The sequence below is a fragment of the Muntiacus reevesi genome, chromosome 1 (genome assembly GCF_963930625.1).
Source record: "Muntiacus reevesi chromosome 1, mMunRee1.1, whole genome shotgun sequence".
NCBI classification, from domain to species: Eukaryota; Metazoa; Chordata; class Mammalia; order Artiodactyla; family Cervidae; genus Muntiacus; species Muntiacus reevesi.
This window is the reverse complement of record NC_089249.1, coordinates 205,640,843-205,664,517: the sequence shown is the minus strand read 5'-3', so window position 1 is coordinate 205,664,517 and position 23,675 is coordinate 205,640,843. Positions and strand designations below refer to the sequence as shown.

General features: G+C 39.0%; 1 protein-coding gene across 1 annotated transcript in view; it reads left to right on the top strand.

Moving 5' to 3' along the window:
• Window positions 1-23,675, top strand: part of LMNB1 (lamin B1) — a 51,932-nt gene that overhangs the window by 18,390 nt on the left and 9,867 nt on the right. The window contains exons 2-8 of the mRNA XM_065918188.1: window positions 5,135-5,291; window positions 7,050-7,175; window positions 10,215-10,385; window positions 11,795-11,920; window positions 17,382-17,602; window positions 18,634-18,859; window positions 20,393-20,497. Coding sequence (XP_065774260.1) covers window positions 5,135-5,291; window positions 7,050-7,175; window positions 10,215-10,385; window positions 11,795-11,920; window positions 17,382-17,602; window positions 18,634-18,859; window positions 20,393-20,497 — 1,132 coding nt within the window. The remainder of the gene's footprint in view (window positions 1-5,134; window positions 5,292-7,049; window positions 7,176-10,214; window positions 10,386-11,794; window positions 11,921-17,381; window positions 17,603-18,633; window positions 18,860-20,392; window positions 20,498-23,675) is intronic.

Sequence of the window (23,675 nt, the reverse complement as noted above, 5' to 3'; positions counted from 1 at the left end):
ATAACCTTTGGTAAATTTCATGGAAATGCCATTTAGTATCCAGAAAGTAATTTTGTATACCTTCTTCTAGTTATGTAACTATTCTATCAACTTAGAGACCATCTTACCATTTAGGTCTCTTATTTTGAATTGCTTAATGTAACACTTTGTTACTTATATTTCTGTATATGAGAATCAATGAACAAGGACAAAAGTACTTGAGGAAAAATTGAAAATTAATGGTACTTGTGAAAGAAGAAAACCAAACCCAAATATATAAATCCTGTCCTAAAAATGAACATGGATTCTTCGTTCATGGCTATGTAGTAGGTGGTTTAGAGAACATGAATTCAGGGATTTTGGGGTTGTGTTACTAGTCAAGCTAGAGAATTCATTCAGCCGAGCATTGTGCTATACACTGACTTGTGCAAACTGACTGGTGAAGTGTTAACGGAAGGGCAGTAAGTTGCCAAGTGAAGTCGCTCAGTCGTGCATGACTCTTTGCGACCCCATGAACTGCAGCCTACCAGGCTCCTCCGTCCATGGGATTTTCCAGGCAAGAGTACTGGAGTGGGCTGCCATTTCCTTCTCCAGGAGATTTTTCCGACCCAGAGACTGAACCCGGGTCTCCCGCATTATAGGCAGATGCTTTACCGTCTGAGCCACCAGGGAAGTTGCCAATGACTGACTAATTAATTAAAACTGTTCTGTAACAAGTTTCATGTTCTAGTGTGTATTTGTCCCTCTGCTGCTGCTGCTGCTAAGTCGCTTCAGTCGTGCCCGACTCTCTGCGACCCCATAGACGGCAGCCCGCCAGGCTCCGCCGTCCCTGGGATTCTCCAGGCAAGAAGTTCTGCTTAATTTCTGGTTCACACTAATTCTTCTTTCCCTATTTAAGTGGTCAACTTAATTTTTCAGGTTTTACACCTACAGTGTGATTCATAATTAACTTTTAAGTCATTATTATATACTTACTAGGTCTTCTCTGTGATTTTACCTACTAGTGATTTTTCTGTATGTTGTACATTTGTGATGTGACTTTAGTTAAAATGTGCTCTGCAGTTACTACCTGCCAACGATGGATATCCCCTAGGAGCTCAGTTAAGCCTTCGTTTTCCAGCAGTTATGTCATTGGTTGCATTTTCTAATTTCCATGTATTTATTGGTGGGAGTAGTCTGGAATGGGGTACACTTACGCAAATGAAGGATACTGAGGGGGTGGGATACTTGTCCTCCAAGGAGAAAAGGTAGTGCAGAGTCCTCAGCAAACAGACACAGAGTTGAAGAGACAGGTACTTCAGTGCTGACACCAGGGTTGAAATGCTGATCCTAAAACTCATCAAGTTCAAAGAGTTGTTAGGTTGAAAAACCAAGATCATTAAAGCAGTGAAGCACAGTGGTTTTCTTGGTAGTCAGAGGTAGTCAGGAGTAATTCAGAAAGTAGTATGTAATGAATTGTATTTAGGTTATTTAGTCCTACAAGCCTCAGGAGATTATAAGGACAGGTCCCGGATTTAGGTACCAGGTTCTATTGGGAAGTACATTATTGAAGTTATGTCTGTTTCTCTTGATCCAGCGAGATAGAATTTCTAACGTAATGTCGGTCAGTCAGTTCAGTCGCTCAGTCGTGTCAGACTCTTTTGTGACCTCATGAACCTCAGCACGGCAGGCCTCCCTGTCCATCACCAACTCCCAGAGTCCATCCAAACCCATGTCCATCAAGTTGGTGATGCTATCCAACCATCTCATCCTCTGTCGTCCCCTTCTCCTCCTGCCTTCAGTCTTTCCCAGCATCAGGGTTTTTTCCAATGAGTCAGCTCTTTGCATCAGATGGCCAAAGTATTGGAGTTTCAGCTTCAACATCAGTCCTTCCAATGAACACCCAGGACTGATTTCCTTTAGAATGGACTGGTTGGATCTCTTTGCATTCCAAGGGACTCTCAAGAGTCTTCTCCAACACCACAGTTCAAAAGCATCAATTCTTCAGTGCTCAGCTTTCTTCACAGTTCACTCTCACATCCATACATGACCACTGGAAAAACCATAGCCTTGACTAGACGGACCTTTGTTGACAAAGTGATGTCTCTGCTTTTTAATATGCTGTCTAGGTTGGTGATAACTTTCCTTCCAAGGAGTAAGCGTCTTTTAATTTCATGGCTGCAGTCACCATCTACAGTGATTTTGGAGCCAGAAAAATGAAGTCAGCCACTGTTTCCCCATCTATTTGCCATGAAGTGATGGGACCAGATGCCATGATCTTAGTTTTCTGAATGTTGAGGTTTAAGCCAACTTTTTCACTCTCCTCTTTCACTTTCATCAAGAGACCCTTTAGTTCTTCTTCACTTTCTGCCATAAGGCTGGTGTCATCTGCATATCTGAGGTTATTGATATTTCTCCCGGCAATCTTGATTCCAGCTTGTGCTTCCTCCAGCCCAGTGTTTCTCATGATGTACTCTGCATATAAGTTAAATAAACAGGGTGACAATGTACAGCCTTGATGTACTCCTTTTCCTGCTTGGAACCAGTCTGTTGTTCCATGTACAGTTCTAACTGTTGCTTCCTGACCTGCATACAGGTTTCTCAAGAGGCAGGTCAGGTGGTCTGGTATTCCCATCTCTTTCAGAATTTTCCAGTTTATTATGATCCACAGTCAAAGGCTTTGGCATAGTAATGTAAATGTAGCCTTTCCAGCTGATTTTTTTTAATGGTCAGCTATTTGATTAGACCTGGTTACTTGCTATGAATGAAATTCAAGCTTGTTTAGTCCCTAAGTTGTGTCTGACTTCGCAGCTTCATGGACCGTATCCTGTCAGGCTCCTCTGTCCAAGGGATTTCTCAGGCAAGGATATTGGAGTGGGTTGCTATTTCCTTCTCTATGACTGAAATTCAAGCTTACTTGAAATGAAAGTAATTTTGTTTCTTAAGGGAGGAGATAATTAGAGTGTTAGCTATGTTTTATAAACCTTTTTTGTTGTTGTTGCAATTTAAAGTTTTGGTTCTTAGGTAAACACGTCCAGTAAATGGATATGTTTTCTGACTTATACTCAGCATGTGCATGTATGATAACATCTCCTTTGAATAGGCAGGTCAGTAACTGAAGAAATTCAGTTAGGAAGTATAGTCTCAGAAAAATGCCCAGCGATGCCTTAAGTGATACTTTCTCGTAACTCTGGATTCCTGTCTAAGTTATTCTTTGTTCAGAGCATTGTCAGTTGTTACTCTGTGCTTAGGTGATGCATGCTCACATGTGTATATGATATGATGTCAGTTTGGCAGGTTTCTGGACTTGGACTATGTGCTGGTAATTAGACCAAGACTTCCTGCATGATCTCTAAACACAATTTTATTTCTTTACTTTTGGCTGTGCTGGGTCTTCATTGCTGTGTGGACTTCTCTCTAGTGGCGAGGAGGGGTTCTCTATAGCTGCTGTCTGCCAGCTTCTCACTGCAGTGACTTCTCTCTGTTGTGGAGCAGGGGCTCTCGGGCGCAGGCTTCAGTTGAGATTCCTGGCCTCTGGAGCTCTGGCTCAGTAGCTGTGGCGTAGGGGCTCAGTTGCTCCGTGGCACGTGGGATCCTCGAACCAGGGATCAAACCTCTGTCTCCCGAGTTGGCAGGTGAATTCTTTACCACTGAGCCACCAGGGAAGCCCCTCCTAATATTTACTGACTTAAATATTAGTCAGCGATGTAGAAGAATTTTCTGTTAAGTAATTTTGAGTCAGTAGCTTTTGTAAATGTTGTGCAATTCTCTATAAAATATGATTGTGTTCTAAACTCCAGTGTATTGCGCTATTTCTCCCTTCCAGCTCTGGTCATTTATACTATGGGGTAAAGTAATGGCTCTTACCCAAGCATTGGTTCTTTTCTATGGTGTTCCTTGCTTTGGGACCCAGCACTTGGATGAATTAGGCATTTTTGTTACAAATAATAACTGTATGGGAATTTTATTTTCTCCTACAGTTGATTTTTTCCCCCCACCTTTCTAAGCAAAGTCTTCAGGGAAAGACTGCCATCTTGTGGTTTTTAAAAATACAGAATTTAAGAAAAAATATTTCTTGTTATGTGACTGCTGAGATTTTATGTGTGTATGTAGTTTTATAATACCAAAATGAGTAAAAAATGAGTACTATTTAATCTTCTTTTTACACTACTTTTGCTTATTCTTTGGATAGTTTTTTTCTTCATTTTATTATGGTATTGATACAACAATATTTTAAGGATTTCTGTTAATTAAAGAAAGTGGGCTCTGTTGAACCCACTCTCAAACATCAGTAGTAGAAATACTTTTCTGTAATAGCGGTTTCTTTTTAATAGCAGTTTTAATTAAGAACTTATATTGAGAGTTTTTGTATTATTAAGGCTTCTCCAGTATGACCTATTAATGATAATACAATTATTTGGATTAAAAAATACTGATTTTTAAAATATAATTATTTGACAAACTGTATCCTAAGGAACCTTAATTTTATAGTGTAGAATTCCATTTAGTAAAAAGTGATATTTAGAAGTAAAATACACCTTAATTCTAGTTTCGTTTTTGTATAGTTATTAGTATAAACTGAAAAAATTGTTTTCTTCAAAATACTAGGAAGGCCTTTATTTGTAGTTAAGGAAGTTTTAAAACCACCTCTGTGTCAGAAATGGAAACTACTTGCAAGCTTGGGGTCAGTTCTTAGGTAATGTCAAAGAAGTGTCTATATATCAACAAGTCATAACATTACTTTTTGAAGCAACTTCATTTTCATTTATTTAATCTCATCATTTATCTTGATTTTTAATATTCATTGTATTTAAAAATAGCAAGTTTTCATTTCTTTAGAAATGTTTTAGTGAGCCATATAGACACCTCTTTATAAAACAAGAAGGCTTGTGTTCTCTCTCAGAGACAACCAGATTCTGATACGTTGGGGCTCTGGACATCTTACACCTAGAGTCATTCCTAATCGTGGAAGGGTGGTCGTTGAAGGAAGAAGTTATTATCCACCAAAGATAGCACTCTAGATAGAGTGCTCCCGAATCACTCCTGTAATTTTAGTAGGTTATGGCAACCTTTATTTAAATTGCATCCTCTTTTGTGTCCCGCTTAAACAGGGTGGGAGAATGGTTCAGTTCAGGGGTGTAATATGATGTCTTGCACTTTTTCAAATGTTTTGCAGTTATGCTAAGAAAGAATCTGATCTTAATGGAGCCCAGATCAAGCTTCGAGAATACGAAGCAGCGCTGAATTCGAAAGATGCAGCTTTGGCGACTGCGCTTGGTGATAAGAAAAGTTTAGAGAGTGATTTGGAAGATCTGAAGGATCAGATCGCCCAGGTAAGTTAGACTCTGCTCTTGAGCTGTATTTCAAAGGTTAATTGCCCCATCTGTCTCGATTGTAAAACTTGTTTTATGCTTTTTATCTTAAAAAATGCACTGAGTTATTTTGGCCGAGGGCGGGGGTGTGTGGTTACACCTGCGGGATAGACCTGAGCTAGCCGACGTGTAAAGCACCCTCCCCGCCCGGTCACTGTGTCTGGATCCTGCAGATCTTGTTGCTGCCACTCATCCTCTGCTGTGCTTGTGCTCATTCGTTTCACGATCTCACAGCTTATTTCATTATTGTACCAAAATGTAAAAAGAGAGAAGATGTCTTTTTTTTTCATTTATTTTTATTAGTTGGAGGCTAATTACTTTACAGTATTGTAGTGGGTTTTGTCATACATTGACATGAATCAGCCATGGATTTACATGTATTGCCCATCCCGATCCCCCCTCCCACCTCCCTCTCCACCCGATTCCTCTGAGTCTTCCTAGTGCACCAGCCCCGAGCACTTGTCTCATGCATCCAACCTGGGCTGGTGATCTGTTTCACTATAGATAATATACATGTTTCGATGCTGTTCTCTCGAAATATCCCACCCTCGCCTTTTCCCACGGAGTCCAAAAGTCTGTTCTGCACATCTGTGTCTCTTTTTCTGTTTTGCATATATGGTTATCATTACCATCTTTCTAAATTCCATATATATGTGTTAGTATGCTGTAATGTTCTTTATCTTTCTGGCTTACTTCACTCTGTATAATGGGCTCCAGTTTCATCCATCTCATTAGAACTGATTCAAATGAATTCTTTTTAACAGCTGAGTAATATTCCATGGTGTATATGTACCACAGCTTCCTTATCCATTCATCTGCTGATGGACATCTAGGCTGCTTCCATGTCCTGGCTATTATAAACAGTGCTGCGATGAACATTGGGGTGCACGTGTCCCTTTCAGATCTGGTTTCCTCAGTGTGTATGCCCAGAAGTGGGATTGCTGGGTCATATGCAGTTCTATTTCCAGTTTTTTAAGAAATCTCCACACTGTTCTCCATAGTGGCTGTACTAGTTTGCATTCCCACCAACAGTGTAAGAGGGTTCCCTTTTCTCCACACCCTCTCCAGCATTTATTGCTTGTAGACTTTTGGATAGCAGCCATCCTGACTGGTGTGTAATGGTACCTCATTGTGGTTTTGATTTGCATTTCTCTGATGATGAGTGATGTTGAGCATCTTTTCATATGTTTGTTAGCCATCTGTATGTCTTCTTTGGAGAAATGTCTGTTTAGTTCTTTGGCCCATTTTTTGATTGGGTCATTTATTTTTCTGGAATTGAGCTTCAGGAGTTGCTTGTATATTTTTGAGATTAATCCTTTTCTGTTGCTTCGTTTGCTATTATTTTCTCCCAGTCTGAGGGCTGTCTTTTCACCTTGCTTATAGTTGAGAGAAGATGTCTTAATGGTGCCCTCCACACAGGAAAAAATGGAATTGGTAGCTAAAATCGTTCGTTTGAGTTTTGAAACGTAAGCCATAGGTATCTGTTCATCCCCTGTTGCCACTTAGCAGATTCGAGGGGTGTTTTGATGTGACACTCTGTGGGTGGGACCAGCAGTTGAACCCACAGTTCTGTGATAAAGATTATCATGAGGGACTCTCATACATTGACAAATATATAGAAATTGTAATACTTGACTTGATTCAGTCCATAGGTATCTGTTAGATTCATTACTAAATGATTGCTGTATAATTTTCATTAGTTCTTTTTCCTTCTATTAGTTGGAAGCCTCTTTAGCTGCTGCGAAGAAACAGTTAGCAGATGAGACTTTACTTAAAGTGGATTTGGAGAATCGCTGTCAGAGCCTTACTGAGGACTTGGAGTTTCGTAAAAACATGTATGAGGAGGTAATTATATATAATTTTTCTTCTTTAAGGGATGGAGGGATCCCAAAAGGCTTTGTTATAAACCATACATGTGAAAAAGTGGGAAGAATTTTGTAGGCAAAGGATTTAAGGCACTGTTGCTAAAAAGGCTGCATGTAAGAATTCAAGGTGTTATGGTGAATTTATAAGCTTTTACTTTATCTAGGGCTTCCCTTATAGCTCAGTTGGTAAAGAATCTGCCTGCAATGCAGGAGACCCTGGTTTGATTCCTGGGTCAGGAAGATCCTCTGGAGAAGGGATAGGCTACCCACTCCAGTATTCTTGGGCTTCCCTGGTGGCTTAGCTGGTGAAGAATCCGCCTGCAATGGGGGAGACCTGGGTTCGATCCCTGGGTTGGGAAGATCCCCTGAAGGAGGGAACAGCTACCCACTCCAGTATTCTGGCCTGGAGAATTCCATGGACTGTGTGGAAACTGTGTGGGGTCACAAAGAGTTGGACACAACTGAGCGACTTTCACTTGTGCAATAATATAACTTAATTTACTTCATCTAACTTTAAAAGGTCTGGCCACAGCTGTTAATTAACTATCAGCCTCTTTAAGCATTTGTATTAGTGATATATTACTTCAAAATTTAGTATCTTAAAATCACAGACTTTTACTATCTTAGAGTTTCTCAAGGTCTGGGATCTAAGAGGTTTTTAACTTGGATGGGTGTCTTCAGGGTCTCATGAGGTTGCAGTCAGGCTTTCAGCCTGGGCTGGAGGAACACTTCACAGTTCATTCACAGCTGTTGTCTGGAGACACCAGTTCAGCATCGGCTTCCTTATGTGTATATGTTAGTCGCTCAGTCGTGCCCGCCTCTTTGCAACCCTGTGGACTGTGGCCCACCAGGCTCTTCTGTCAGGGCTGCACATGATGGGATTCCCCACGAGTGGATGATGAGAGAGAGCGAGCAAGGCAAGCCACATGCTCTTGAAGAGACTAATCCCTAAATGATACACTGTCACTCCCCATCTCACAGACCAACCACGATACAGTGTGGAAGGGGGCTCACACAGATGAACACCTGGAGGCGGCAGTCATTGGGGGCTGGCTACCCACAGTGTTTATAGCTATGTGTGTATACTAAAAAATGTCATTTATCAGCCATAACTTCTGTGGCTCAGCCTTGAGGGGTAAAAGTAACAGCTGTTACCGAAAAAGACGTGTAGTGTAATACAGTTGAAGAAGGAGGCATGTGTATTTTCTCAGAATTGAAGAGGATTTGAGAACATGCAGGTTAAAGAACATGCAATTAAATACTTACGTTTTTTAAATGTTTTACTGTTTTTTAAAGTAATGTAATGTTAAAAATGATGGCTAACAATTTTAACATAGGAATTTATTATAGAAATTAAATAATTTTAGTTTGAGAAAAATAATTTAATAGAAATTGACCGTTTTTACTGGGTATTGTGGGGACAAAGCGCACTCATTGGATAAGCAGCCAGACTTTGGACAGTTCTTGAGTCAGTTTCTTATTTAAAATGAAATACCATTGCTTGCTGTTTTTCTCCCAAGAAGTGGTGAGGATCAAAGTGAAATACCATATGTGAAAGCTCCTTATAAATTACCGTGACTGCTATCATATAGGTATTCACTACAGTTCCTAAATTGAAGTATCTTTACATTGACTTACATTTTTGTTTCATTTCGTTAAAATTGCCCATGATCTATTATTTCTTAGTTTTGAAGCTGTGTGGATTCCTGCATCTTTAAACCAGAGGTTGAGAATTTTTTTCTTTGCAAGTCATTTACTTTATGTAAAATACTAAGTGAAAAATTACATCAGTAAAAAGTAATTTAGTATTTTTAGAATGTTTGGGTAGCAACTTTGAATTTTGGGGTTTTGCCTTTTTGAGAGTGAATTAATCATTTCTTGTTTTTTTCACATGGAGGGTCAAATTCTATTCAGTAAATATACCTAGATTCCTTATTATGAATGGTTAAGGGGTAAGAGGAAGGAGAAAAGCAGCAAGAAGAGGAAGGCAGGCAGATGAAGGGCAAAATAGCTAGTAAATACCTGATACTGGTTGAACTAAACCTTTTATTTGCATAGTTTCATGATTTAAGTAGCATTCACTTCATCTAGATATGAGCCTTGGGAGACTAGTAGCAGAACTGGAATCTGATCCCTGGTTTTCTGATTCTGTCCAGCTCATCTTCCTCTGGCTAAGAGAAAGATGAGGGCATGCACAGAAAAACCGCATGAAAGGATACAGAAACAAGATACAGAAACAAGAAGTTCTTCTTATATCTCCCCCTTGTGGCCTCTTTAATTATTGCCATTAAAGACAGATCTATTTTATTTTCAGAGCTAGATGCTAGAATGGAAGTATTTTTCTTGGACTTGTGTTCCTAGCTATTCTAGTTTGGATAATTCCTTAAAACCTAATGTGAAGGATTATGCTTATTATTTCTATTCTTTGATAGTGAATTGTCATATGTACTTGAGATAGAAAAGTGATATGGTCAGTAAGATTCTGTATCAATTGACAAGTTGATACCTTATCATCATCAGCTATTAGGATGAGTCATGTAAATTAGCTTGCTGTGTCCATTGCATCTTAGTATGTCTAAGACAAGTTTTATTTTATGCATAAACCTTCTAGTTGAAGTTTTACTGATAAGTTTCTAACTTTTCGTGTGGAGTTTTTTTTCAGAGTTATTCTTAATACTGTCAGTACAATTTAGAAAAATAATTACATGCTATTCAGTATACCTAGTTATCCATGATTGCATGGTAAAGTCTTCCAGTCATTCCTTGCCTTTAGAGAAATAAATAGCTGTGCTACTGAAAATAAACATAAAATTCCTAGGGTTTGAGATGCCACCATTTCTGTCATTAGTTCTGTCTCAAAAATCTTCTCATTTGAAAATGAAGGCAAAAAGGTGTCTATTTACATGCTTGTTCTAGAACAGACACGAGGAGGGTTGGTGTGTAAAACTTCAGATGGTCTTGATATCAGCCATGGTAACTTGGTTAAGTAACTTGGTTTTATGTCATTTTTTCTTCCTAGGAGATTAATGAAACCAGAAGAAAGCATGAAACTCGCTTGGTAGAAGTGGATTCGGGGCGTCAGATTGAGTACGAGTACAAGCTGGCTCAAGCCCTGCATGAGATGAGAGAGCAACACGATGCCCAAGTCAAGCTGTACAAAGAGGAGCTAGAGCAGACTTATCATGCCAAAGTGAGCGGGCTCTGCCCGGGGTGGCTGTAAACGCTCAAAGCTTTTGTCTCAGAGTCTCCCCGAGAACATAACTTGATGTTTGGTTTGTTCTAGTTTTATTAAATGAAATCTTGCAGTCTCCATGAATATAGAAAATTGATTTTTTTTAAGAAAGCAATTTTTTATAAAGTAAATGTTAACTAGAAATTATTCAGAGAAAGTAGGATTATTCCACTTTTACCAAAGGTATGGTCTTTAACCTCTTTGTCCAATTGATCATTCATGCCAAGTTATATTAGTTAAACTCCAGCCATCTAAAAGTAAATTTTCATTCAGTAGCAAGTATTAACCTTGTTGGACTGCATCTAATTCTGACTGCCTGTTATCACTGTACATAGATTGTAACCACCACACTTTGGGCTGTTTTGAACATAGGCCAAATGGACAGTCTCTGATATTTCTTCCTCAGTCACTAACGATTCATTTAAAAAAGACTATAGAAACTTCTCTCCTATATTAGGAGACCATGCAAAAATTTATTAAGTCATTGAGTACAGGCTTTCATAGTAAATGATTTTACCCTGATGTGTTAAATGTTACATGATTTGATTAAAAAGTTGTTAGTGGAAGACTTAGAAAATAAGTCATAGAGGTGTTGAAAATAATTTCCATTGCATGGCCTCAGATTGGTCACATTGCTTTTAATCCACTTTATGAAATAGTAGTTGGCTGATGAGAGGGTAATCTTTTAATCGCTCCATTTAGTTGTTCAGCCCTTCCTTAGTGCTGGCGCTGTGCTGGGCACTGAAGAAGCTAAACTAAGGATGGGTCGGTCACATAGACTGGCCTCAGAGGGAGTCAGGGAAGAGACATATAGAAGACATACCTGAAGACAGGCAGGACAGAATGCTGTGGGTATTTGGAGGAATGGGCTATTGTTTCTACCAGAGGAGCTTTTTTTTTTTACTTCTGAAAGGAAGTATTTCTGTTTGGTTTTCGATAATCTCTTAATTAGTACTTTCTGTTTATTTTATATTCTGTATCAGATTTGGTGGGTTAGGGATATGTGATGCTTGTTTTCCTACAAACACCACCATGGCTAAATTGCCCCTGTTCAGTCTCCTTATTGGCAGCATTATCTGAGACATTAGACACACAATGGATGAAATAACGAAGCACTAAATTTTGGGTAAACCCACGTATATCAGCATTGTTAAGGTCCCGTATTGGAAACTGAGCTGAAAAAGCAGAAAAACTTTTAAGGTAATTCATACCACCTCAGCGAGCTTCATGATGCTTTTCCTGTTTCATCAGCTAGTTACTGACAGGGCTTAGGGTTGAAATGAAATATCTTGAGATGATTCATGCTTCCTCATTTGTTTGTTCTAATTCACTAGGTAAGACTGACCGTGGTTTGCTTCTTTTCTTAGCTTGAAAATGCCAGACTGTCATCAGAGATGAATACTTCTACTGTCAATAGTGCCAGAGAAGAACTGATGGAAAGTCGTATGAGAATTGAGAGCCTCTCGTCTCAGCTTTCTAATCTACAGAAAGAGGTAAATAAGCTTCAGAGTTGTGCTGGAAGGCCACCTCCACCGCGGTAGTCGGCCTGCTTGGCTCCTCCTGAAATCACTTTTCAGAGAGGACAGTATTTTCTTGAATTCTGGTTTCACAGTGCTCCCCAGAGTTTTTTTCTATTTTTCACTGCATGAGCATCCTCCAGGCAGAGACTGTTGTCCCTAACCTGATTGCCTGGAGCTAAGGGGGTTGCCTTTGAGGGAACGACCTGCCGGCTTTTTCTCTGGACTTACCCCAGGACCCTGGTGTTCTGACCCAGCCAGCAGTCCAGTCTCCACACGGTGCTCTTCCCAACGTACCCGTTTTCATCACGTTTAGAAGCTTATGAAGGAAAACCTGCGGAAGTTCTCTGTGGGTGGTAAATGCTTTGTGTTTCTAGACATACTCCCTTGGTGCTTAGAATACTCAGTAGTTAGTATCTTGGGAAGTAGCGTTAGTTTGCATCTCGGCTAAGAATTTAGCGATTGATTCATTCATCGGCACACCTAACTGTCTTATGACTGTTGCTGGTTGTGTTGATGGGTGCCTGTCAGTACGTGATGGGGCACTCCAGGTGCTGCATAAGCAGGTGTGGACACCGCCTGGAATCTGGTTTTCGGTTCAAGGGTGATGCCGATATGCATGCAAAGTACATGTATAACCATGTAAGTGTGTGGGATATGTTGATAATCTACTGCTCACCTTAGTGACTTAGGCAGTAACTTCAGTTCTGTTTTCCTTAAGGGAGGAAGTTTTGTTGTTTTAAATTTTTCATATAAGAGTAAACTTTTTTATTCTTGATTAAATAAGCTTTCTTCTTTTTTAATATTTTGTTTTTAGTAGTATCCTTTTCTGATTATAAAACTGAAGACATTTGTTGTAGGAATTTAGAAGACACCTTATTGTGTAAAATGAGGTGATGTAAAAAGAACTTGATTAAAACAGAAGTTTTTACTTTGCCATTATCACATGTACTTCATTACTCACAGCATAAAGTTAAAGAGCTGGAAGGACAAGGGCCTTTGAGTTCACTCAGTCTGACCACAGACCTGGGTGAGTTTAATGACCAGCCCAGAAACTGTAAGCTGACAAATGGGTTTCTTTCACTGTTCCCAGTTTTTCTCTTTTTACCTTACTCTCTTCAAAGATTTTCTTTTAAGATTTAGCAGTGTTTTTTCCATTGCCTCATTTAATAGGTACCTTTCCAAAGATAGTCCTGTCAGATTTTACTCTGAGTTGACATTTACTACTTTTCTCCATTTAATAAATGGTATTCTGGTTATTCCGCCTCCCTCAGTTTTACATTTCCGTATTTTCTAGGAGGTGGGGGCAGGGGCTGATGCTTAATACACTTGATATGCTAGGTGTGGATGTTCTTCAGGTGAGGTGAATAGCACTTGCCTGTGGTTAAATGGCAGTCGGCCCTGAAACTTGTGACTGTGTCTTCTGACTCAGCTCCAGGGCTCTTTCCCTGTTTGCCTGTTAGTTATGTCAGCAAGTTTTTTGGTTAACTTTAGGTTCAGTTCAGTTTAGTCATGTCTGACTCTTCGTAACTCCATGGACTGTAGCACACCAGACTTCCCTGTCCATCACCAACTCCTGGATCTTGCTCAAACTCATGTCCATTGAATCAGTGATGCCATCCAACCATCTCATCCTCTGTCGTCCCCTTCTCCTCCCGCCTTCAATCTTCCCCAGCATCAGGGTCTTCTCCAATGAGTCAGTTCTTCACATCAGGTGGCTCACTTGGCATCAGGTTAGCAGCTCTTACAGTGTTAGGCAGGGCTCTCGGTGTTTTGAAGAGCTCCTTCCTTAGGAAATAGGAGAGAAGTACCTGCTTCAGCCAGATAGTTTTAAATTTCTCTGTCGGGGGTGGAGAGTGATCCTTTCCAGTATCAAATTTTATGATAAATAATATATCTTGAGGGATATCTTCTTTAGTTGATGAATTTTAGCCTTAGATCATTAAAAACACATCTCTAAATTTTTGTTTTAGAGTCTTTGTTGTGGAGTCACTGATTTCATCATGCTGCATGTTAGGCCATAGAATTTCCTCTTTGGTTATGTGACTCAAGTTAATGCAGTAGTTCTTTAGTTTTACTTACAATTGATATAGCCTTTAAAATGATGACTTAGAAAATATTTTTATGTAATGTAGCAGCAGTATTATGTTTTGTAATTAGGCATTTCATATATTGCTTACAGCTTTTCTTTCATTTCTATCTATATTTTTGACTTTGGCTAAATTAACAAATTGGTCAGGGTCTGTTTGAGTTGCAGAAGAGATTAGTGGCACATTGAAAGCACCTCTGTTTTTTGTTTTTCTAACACCCAAATTCTGGAAACTTCTGGGAGAGCTAGATTGTAATAAACTGGTACAATTATGTACTTTAAAACAAAGAGAACCCTACACCATTAGAAATAAGTAATACACTTTTAGAGTTTTGAGGCAGAATCTTACAGATAGTCTAGTTGGACCTCTCTGTTTTCCTAATGGTACCAGTTTAGTGAGGTGTGTTATTTAATGGCAGAATCAGGAAGAAGGATCTAGATCTATCTCTTGTGTTGCAGTCTTTGTATTTCACTATGAAGCAGGTGTAGTGCAGCTATTTAAACTACATTTAAATATTTCTATTTAAAAATACAAAGTGATTCAGAGTAATTTTAAAGCTTATTTATACCTAGATTTTGATTTTTCCCTCTTACAGAACCCTGTAACATCTAAGGTGGACAAACATCTAAGGTGTAACATCTAAGGTACATTTTGGCCTTTACAGATCAAGGCTAAAAGTTTTCTCTGAGTCTTGGGTGATTTATGTCTCTTCAGATTAGACATTGTCGCCCATCTGTCTCTCCCACCTGATGATTAAAAATGAAGAGATTGATTGAAGAGGAGACATTTTACTTATTTTTAGGCTGTGCTGCATGAGAGATCTTTGTTCCCTGACCCAGGATCGAACCTGTGCCCCCTGCAGTGGAAGCACAGAGTCCTAACCACTGAAGTGCCAGGAAGTTCCCAAAGAACATACATTTTACACTTAACTGTTTTTTATTTTGGAAGAAAGAAAATATAAGAACCCTGAGAAAGGGGAAAAATGGATTTCTCAGTTTATAGCCTGTTTTTTTCTTTTTTCTTTTTTCAAATACAGTTAAATGCATGTTCTCTGAGGCAGGATTTTGTTTAGCATCCCCCTTGAGATGAATGCTTGCTTCTGACCTAGAATGTCTCTGGATTTTAATTAATTCATTGGTTGATTATTTTTGAAACAACATTTTGATTTTGGCGTAATTGTAAACTTGTAGGAAAGTTGGAAAGCTGGTACACAGAACTCCCTTAGCGCCCTCGCCCAGTTTTCCTTTTTCGTCAGCATCTTAGACGGCTGTGGTTCATTTGTCAACCTGAGACACTGCCGTTGGTACATTATTGTCGGCTAGACGCCACACTATCTGGATTTTACCAGATTTTCTGTTCCTGTTCTTTCTCTGCTTTAGGACACCACAGATCTCCGTAGCCTCCTCTGGTCGTGACAGTCTTTCAGACTTTCTTTGTTTTTCATGACCCTGACAGTCTTAAGAAGAGCTGGCCAGGTATCCTGTGGGCTCTCCCCCAATCTTAAGTTCATCTGGTGCTTTTCTTCTGGTTAGCTGGAGATACGGGTTTTAAGTGCCCTTCTTGTTACATCATGTCAGGGATTATGTGACATGCACGCAATGTCATTGATGGTGATAGCCTTCATCATTGGCTAAGAGACTGTTTGCCAGGTTTCCCAACTGTAAGTTACTCTTTTTGTGTTTCCCTACTGTGTTTTTAGGAAGCAAGTCACTGAGTCCAGCCTGCTGTCAAGGATAAATTAGAGCAGGAATTCTGCGTCACATTCTGAAGAGAGTATTTACCTTTATTAAATGGAATGCTTTTGTAAAGATTCGTCCCTTCTTCCCCTATTTGTGTATTTATTTATTTATTCATTGGTTTCTCTCAGTATGGACTCACGGAAATCTTTTTATAATTTGGACTATATTTGGACACTACATTACTTTATTGGCTCAGATTGTTCCAGCTTTGGCTTTGAGGAGTTTTGTCAGATTGGCTAACATGTTCCCCCCTTTTTGGAGCACTTCATTTTATTAGGGTTCTGTGATACACTCCAGGCTCATCGTATATTTTCCCTATCTCAGCCCTGGTACCAGCTATTTCTTCAGGGAGCTCTGGTTCTTTTTACTGGAGAGTGGTATCTAGAAAGTAAGTTCTCTGGGCCCTGGGTATGCTCATTGATATTGGGGTGTCATTGTTTCTAAGTCTGCTTGTGGGCAGAACTAGGTAAATGTGTATGTGCTAACCCATGTTTACATGCTTATCTGTAATTGTGTCTCTGTCCACTGGTATTTATATTAAGGTAACCAAGCGTTTACACAGATGTCTGGGACTCTGGCCCTGTACCACTGGGTTCACTTTAGGCTTCCTTCCTTGCTTACCTATAACTTCTCTCTCTGAGAGTAAAAAGCCTGGTTTCTACCATCCCGTTTCCTTATTTGTCCAGCCTCAGTATACATGTAAAACAGTTTCAAATTATTTAACCTTTACCCCTGTGTGAAATAAATTCACTAGCTAGAGTGTAATGTTTCTGCTCAGAACAGAGATCCTTTTTATCTTCAGCCTTCCAGATTTCACTTTTGCAGTTTGTGCCCTTTCCCGCCTGCTTTGATGCATAGGTACTTGGAATTTAAGGGTCTGAGCCCTACCTCAGTGTTTTGAAGTTGATTACCTTGGTCATTTTCTGAAGTTAGGGAGATGAATTCTGTTTTGGAGACATACAGATGAGTGATTATCTGGTGAATGACAAGGTTTCTAAGATGAACCTTGTTGCATAGGAGATGTGATTTTTCATTTTTTTAAAAATACCAGATATAAGGTTTCCATGTTTACAATAATATTTACAGACTACACTATATCATATGGTATTTGCATGCTGATGGAGCGTGGGAAAGCACACCATTTGTGAAGTGGTAACTAGAATCCCTTTTGTTAAGTTTCTGAATTGTTCCAGCAGTTCCCCATAAGATACTCGGTTTCTTTTGTCAATGAGTTTTCTTTTAATTTTTTGTTTCATTACTTTATACTTTTTAGCTAAATGGTTTGTAGGGGAGCCAGACTTTTTTTTTTACTAAAACCACAGCTTAAAATTTTGTTTCATTTGGTCAAAGAAAAATTATATGTATATTTATGACACATTTGATGAATGTCTTTTCCTAGCCTTTTTATAAGACAAAACTTTTCTAAGAGTTGTATTTTGTATTGGAGGAATTTTGTTTTTTAATTTCTTAAAGTAAAAATGTTCTTGAATTCTGGTATTAAGAGATTGGATTTGTTCCAGGTCAGGAAATGTTTTAAAATAGCTGTGCTAGTGTTGTGCTAATGTTGGAATGTTCCTAGAAAGTAAATGTGTTCCTTTGAATCTTCAGTCTAGAGCATGTTTGGAGAGAATTCAAGAGTTGGAGGACTTGCTTGCTAAAGAAAGAGACAACTCTCGCCGCATGCTGTCTGACAAAGAGAGAGAGATGGCAGAAATACGTGATCAGATGCAGCAACAGTTGAACGATTATGAACAACTTCTTGATGTCAAGTTAGCCCTGGACATGGAAATCAGTGCTTATAGGAAACTCCTAGAAGGTGAAGAAGAGAGGTATGTAACTTGCTTGTCACCCTAGCTCATAGTCTACTTTTGCCCCCACCCTTTCTACTTAAAGAAAAGTAAATAGGATTTTTTTTTTTTAACAATTAGGATGACTAAATGTTTTCTCATTTTTTTTTAATACCTAGGTGTAGAGGTAGGTAGTAATAGATCATGCTTCTACATCAATAACAGAAGATGTATAAGCAGTCTTAGTATTATTATTTTAAATGCTGAACTGTGAAAGGATACCATTTCTCCTTTGGGATTTTAAATGTTTTGATAATTTAATATGCTGCAAAATGACTTCCAGGTGACTCAGTGGTGAAGAATCCCACTGCCAGTATAGGAGCTGTAGAAGATGTGGGTTTGACTCCTGGGTTGGGAGGATCCCCTGGAGTAGGAAATGGCAATCCACTCCAGTATTCTTGCCTGGGAAATCTCATGGACAGAGGATCTTGGTGGGCTCCAGTCCATGGGGTCGCAGAGAGTTGGACACGACTGAGCACGCACGCAGGCGTGCTGCAAAATACCAGATTTGCTGAAAGAGACTGTATACTTTTCAAATCTGGTTAGTGTATAAATCCTTTTAAACCTTTTCTGAGAAAAAAGTTCCAAAGGGAAAGTATCTCACTTAGAATAAAGACATTTAATTTCATTATTACATACATTGTGATTGTAATTTTGTAAACAGAAAATACAGGTTTGAAAAAATTAAGGAAAGTATACTACATGTAACAGTGGTTGTGGTAGGGTGATGGTAGATGAGTGGTTCACCCCAACCTCTCACCACCCCCTCTCCCAGTTTTCCAAACTTCCTGCATTACGGTTGTGGTCTTTTCTTAGCTAAAACATTCAGGTAATGATTTTTACAAAGAGTGCTGATAGTGGGCATTGTAGCACAAGTCAGTTTCTTCTTGTTAAGATGTACGTTGGCTTTGTCTAACAGATCGTCGTTAATGTTGTGCTTTAGTAATGCGTGTGCCTTAAGTAGGAAGAGCACGTGTGTTTCATGACTGGAGTGTTCCATCTCTCCTGTGCAGACTGAAGCTCTCGCCAAGCCCTTCTTCCCGCGTGACAGTGTCGCGCGCGTCCTCGAGCCGCAGCGTGCGCACCACCAGGGGAAAGCGGAAGCGGGTGGACGTGGAGGAGTCCGAGGCCAGCAGCAGTGTCAGCATCTCTCACTCTGCCTCAGCCACTGGGAATGTCTGCATTGAAGAGATAGATGTTGATGGAAAATTTATCCGCTTGAAGAACACTTCGGAACAGGTGAGAACACAGGCCCCTTTTTGTCCAGGGAGGCTTTGCTGATTGGGGGTGTGTCTTGCAATTGTAATAACTCCTCAGCCTTTATTTGGATTCAGTCATCTTCATGAAATAAAAGAGTTTCCCTCTCCTTTTTAACCCAAATTCATGAAGTGTAGCATAAACTTGAATAGGAAAAGGAAGAGGGATGGTGCACTTAGTGGTTTAAAAATTTTATTCGTTAGCTCTTCTTTAGAGACCTAGGGATTTTTTTCACACCCGGTCATTTTGTCACCGTGGCCGTCCTAAGGATGAATTATTAATATTCCCTGTCCTAGCCAGAATTGTGAAGAAGATAGATTATGTAGATATTCTTTCACAGCTGTTAGCTTTATGAAAGAAAGGAAATATGAGCCCAGACTCTGACATATGTTAGGAGTGTTTTTCTCTCTAAATAAAGGAATGAACACTGTTGATTTAATATACACTAGGAATAATATGAAGCCCAATCTTGAAATTATTTAAAAGTAAACATAAAATATCCATAGCAGGGAATCCTGAACTTTCGAGCTAGGGCCGTGAAGGGTTGTCAGATGATGCCAGAGTCAGGTCTGGGGTGTACAGTGGAATGAATCTCACTTTTAGAAGCACGATCAGGATTTGTAAAATGTCTGTAAAATCACTTCTCCTCAAAGCTATTAAAACTGTCTTGTGTGTGGATGAATAAATACTTTGGATGGGCAAAGGTGCTTTAGTGGTTCTGATACAAAACAGCACAGACCCTAAGCCCTCTTAGTCACGACTTTGGAAACTGAAGGACGGAGGCGCCTCTGCTGCTCCACTGTAGCAGTTTGGCTGTTACAGGAGTCATTGCTGCCCTTTTTGGAGCTGTTCTGGAGCTGGCTCTCAGCCTTGTTTATTCCTGTCTTTGAGTAGGAGATGGATATAAATAAATTAGTGCAGCTAATTGCTTTAATACCCTAAACTACTCCTTAGGAGTCAGGCAGCTCTGGGCAGGCTGCGGGTTAGCATTGACAGCCAGTGCTTGGGGCTGGCTTATTATGTCAAAAACCCTTTTTGAGCCTCTTATGCTTTAAGGTAAGTGTTAAATATGGGCACAAGTGGTACAGATGTGGAAGAAAAAGGGTGTATTTTCTTCCATCTCTTTCCAAGCTTTTTGTGTCTGTATTTTAAAAGCTTACAATGGTCAAAAATTCAATGTGTGAAATGGTAGTTATTAAGCTAGATGATGTTGTAAATTTAAATTATGCACCTAATCTAGCATTGAATATGACCATTTAGTTTGATTTACATCTCTTTTCTTCCAGTTTTGCCCTCTTTAAGATCATGCACCTTAATAATTAAGATTGCAGCATTGTCAAAGTTTCTGTTTTGCTGAATGACAAAACCATGTTTTCTTTTTATAGTAGGGAAAAGAGGAACCATGGGAAGATAGTTATAAAGTTGTCTTAGTTTAACTGCCTATGGATTGATTTATTTGATTATTCTATAACTTTTTGTATATTTGAAGTGACCTTGATTTCTTTTTTTCAATAGGACCAACCAATGGGAGGCTGGGAGATGATCAGAAAAATTGGAGACACATCAGTCAGTTACAAATATACCTCAAGATACGTGCTGAAGGCAGGCCAGACTGTTACAGTAAGTTAATTTAGTTATCGTTTAATTTCATTGTCTTAACCAATAACTAAAGTAATTGAAACCATTTTGGCTTAAAGAGAAACATTTTAGAAATGGGCATTAAAATGTTTTTGACATTATTAGGGAATTACAAGTGCTACCAAAGATTTAAAAACTTCTGTGTTTTTGAGATGGTAATTGACTGTTAAAAGTGAAAGAATTGGCCTCTTAAATATTTTTATCTACTTCAGTAGATGTTAACAGCTGATTCCCCCCACCCCTCCCTGCTTGTCTCCCCACAAAAGGAAAACAAAACAAAAAAAAGCAGCTGCCTCTTGAGTGTTACCTGGTAGCCCAGTGTAATGTAGGAGATACTACTTGGCATAAAGAACTGTTAGGAGGTGATCTATTAATGCTGAGGTATGGCTTAAAATAGCAGTCTTTAGCCTTAGGTGAGGATCAGTGTCATCTGGATAGTATTTTGGTGTCTAGACTCTACCTCACTCTTCGTTACCATCTCTGAGGTTGGGCTAGGGAATTGTTTTAACAAAAGGGCTCCAAGATTATTAGTGCAGATGGTGACTGCAGCCATGAAATTAAAAGAAGCTTGCTCCTTGGAAGAATAGTTATGTCAAACCTAGACAGTGTATTAGAAAGCAGAGACATCACTTGGCCCACAAAGGTCTGTATAGTCAAAGCTATGGTTTTTCCATTGTCATGTATGGATGTGAGAGTTGGATCACAAAGAAGGCTGAATGCTGAGGAATTGATGCTTTCAAACTGTGGTGCTGGAGAAGATTCTTGAGAGTCCCTTGGAGACTCCAAGGAGATCAAGCCAGTCAATCCCAAAGGAAATCAACCCTGAATATTCATTGGAAGGTCTGGTGCTGAAGCTGAAGCTCCAATACTTTGGCCACCTGATGTGAAGAGTGGACTCTGAAAAAGACTCTGATGCTGGGAAAGATTGAGGGCAAGAGGAGAATGGGGCAACAGAGGATGAGATGGTTGGATGGCATCACTGACTCAGTGGACATGAGTTTGAGCAAACTCCAGGAGATAGTGAAGGCCAGGAAGCTTGGCGTGCTGCAGTTCACGGGGTCACAAAGAGTTGGATACCACTTAGCAACTGAACACGGCTAGGCGATAGGTCCTGTTGTAAAGTATCATTCTCTAAACATAATATTTTAGCAAGGTTAGCGTGGTTTTTCAGGTACCTGAGCTGTCAAGATTTAGAGCGAGATGGGCTTCATGCCGTTCTGACTTTTGGTGCTTTGTGGCTGTGTTCTGAAGTTTCACATATGTAATCATTACTAAGTATTACTGACTCACTTTTTAGAGAAATATTCTCCATTGAGCAAACACACAATTCCTTTGTTTTTACTCAGCAAGTAGATTTAGCAAACAAAGTATGTTAAGTTGATACAGATTTTAAAGAAGTCACTGTTTTCATCTGTAAAGAATGTTGAAGTGGCTGTCCTTTTATCAATTCTTTTTTAAAAATATTAAACAAATGTTTAATATTTTATGATTGATACAAACCTTACTTAGTGTTGAATATCAAAGCCTCAACTAGGTTAGAACTTCTCTTTTTAAATATGTATTCATAGAACGTGCCACCACATTATGAAAATATCAGATGCTAATTTTGTAATAATTGGTGAAAATGGGAACATACCCTAACCACACTGTCTTTTCATCTCTTTTGTGATTATTATAGTGAGAGAAAATTGCTCAGTCCTATTGTGTGTCATGTGGAAGCTGCATAATGTAGTGGAAAGAATCTGACATTTTAATTCAGAATTTTCAGATTTGAGTGTGCTCTTTATCTCTTTAAAGTAGTATAAAACCCTTAGGCCAGTCATCTGTTTTTTCCACTGAATGTAATTCCTCAATGACTCAATTGATATATATATATTCTATGGATCTAGGGGAGAAATCAGTTTTCACATAAAAAAGTATTACTTTTTTTTTTTTTCATTTGTTAACTGACATTAAATGTGTTAAGAAGCTCTGTGGAACATGGTAGTGATAAGTGATCTTCCAGTAGCAAAGATCAGTTTAAAACTAGACCAGAAATAAGGGAACTACATATGTAATTTTAAATTTTCATGTAGCCACATTTAAAACAAGGGAAAAAGAAAGGTGAAATTAATTTTAGAACTATCTTTTATTTAACTCAGTATATCTAAAATATTATCATTTCAGCAATTTATTATTATATCATGATCAATAGAAAAAATTACTAGATATTTTACTTTTTTTTTTTTTTACTAAATCTTTATCCTTAGAGATATACTTACTGGCCACGTTTCAAGTGCTCACAAGCTTCATATGACTACCATGTTGAACAGTACAGCTCTAGGACATATTAGTTTTAGGTTAAATTACCCAGTAAGGTTACTGACATGTTACAGTTATTATTAACACTAAATCAAGTGTATGATTCCATATGGAATAGTGAAAAGTATAGCTTGAGGTTAGATTAATATTCCACAAAACCCAAAGGTCAGCCTGGATCCAGTTCTTTTTTTCAGTTTTATGCTAGTAAATGCTCTCTGCTCTTTTCCATTTATATAGCTGATGGAAGATTTGGAAACTTCAAAGGAGCACCTTAAGAGGAAAGGGGTTTCTCCTAATTAGTAATTGATAAAGTTTTCTCCCCATTTAAAAAGATACCAGCTTATACCATCTCCAGTCTTCATTTTGCCATTGTATGGCCCTTTATGTTCCTAAACGATTTAATAGAGTACTAAACTTTGCTATCTGTCCTCATAGGGTCTTCTGAAAAGATCAGGACTGGTCGTAGTGTCCCTACATAGAGGACAGAGAGGTTTGTAGAGGTGTAGTGTTATGCTCACAGTAAAGAATTTGCCTGCAGTGCAGGAGACATAGGAGACCCGGGTTTAATCCCTGGGTCGGAAAGATCCCCTGGAGAAGGAAATGACTTCCTACTCCAGTATTCTTGCCTGGAGAAATCCATGGACAGAGGAGCCTGGCAGGCTGCAGTCCATGGGGTCGCAAAGAGTCAGACATGATTGAGGGACTATCACATCACATATCACACACATATGCCCATGATTCAAACCCAGGTTTTCTAACTTTCAAGTTTTCTCTATTCTACCAATACTCTTCTGCCAGTAAATACATTAAAATGTTGCAGAATTTCCCTGTTTAGGAAAAGGGAAATATTTCTTTTTGT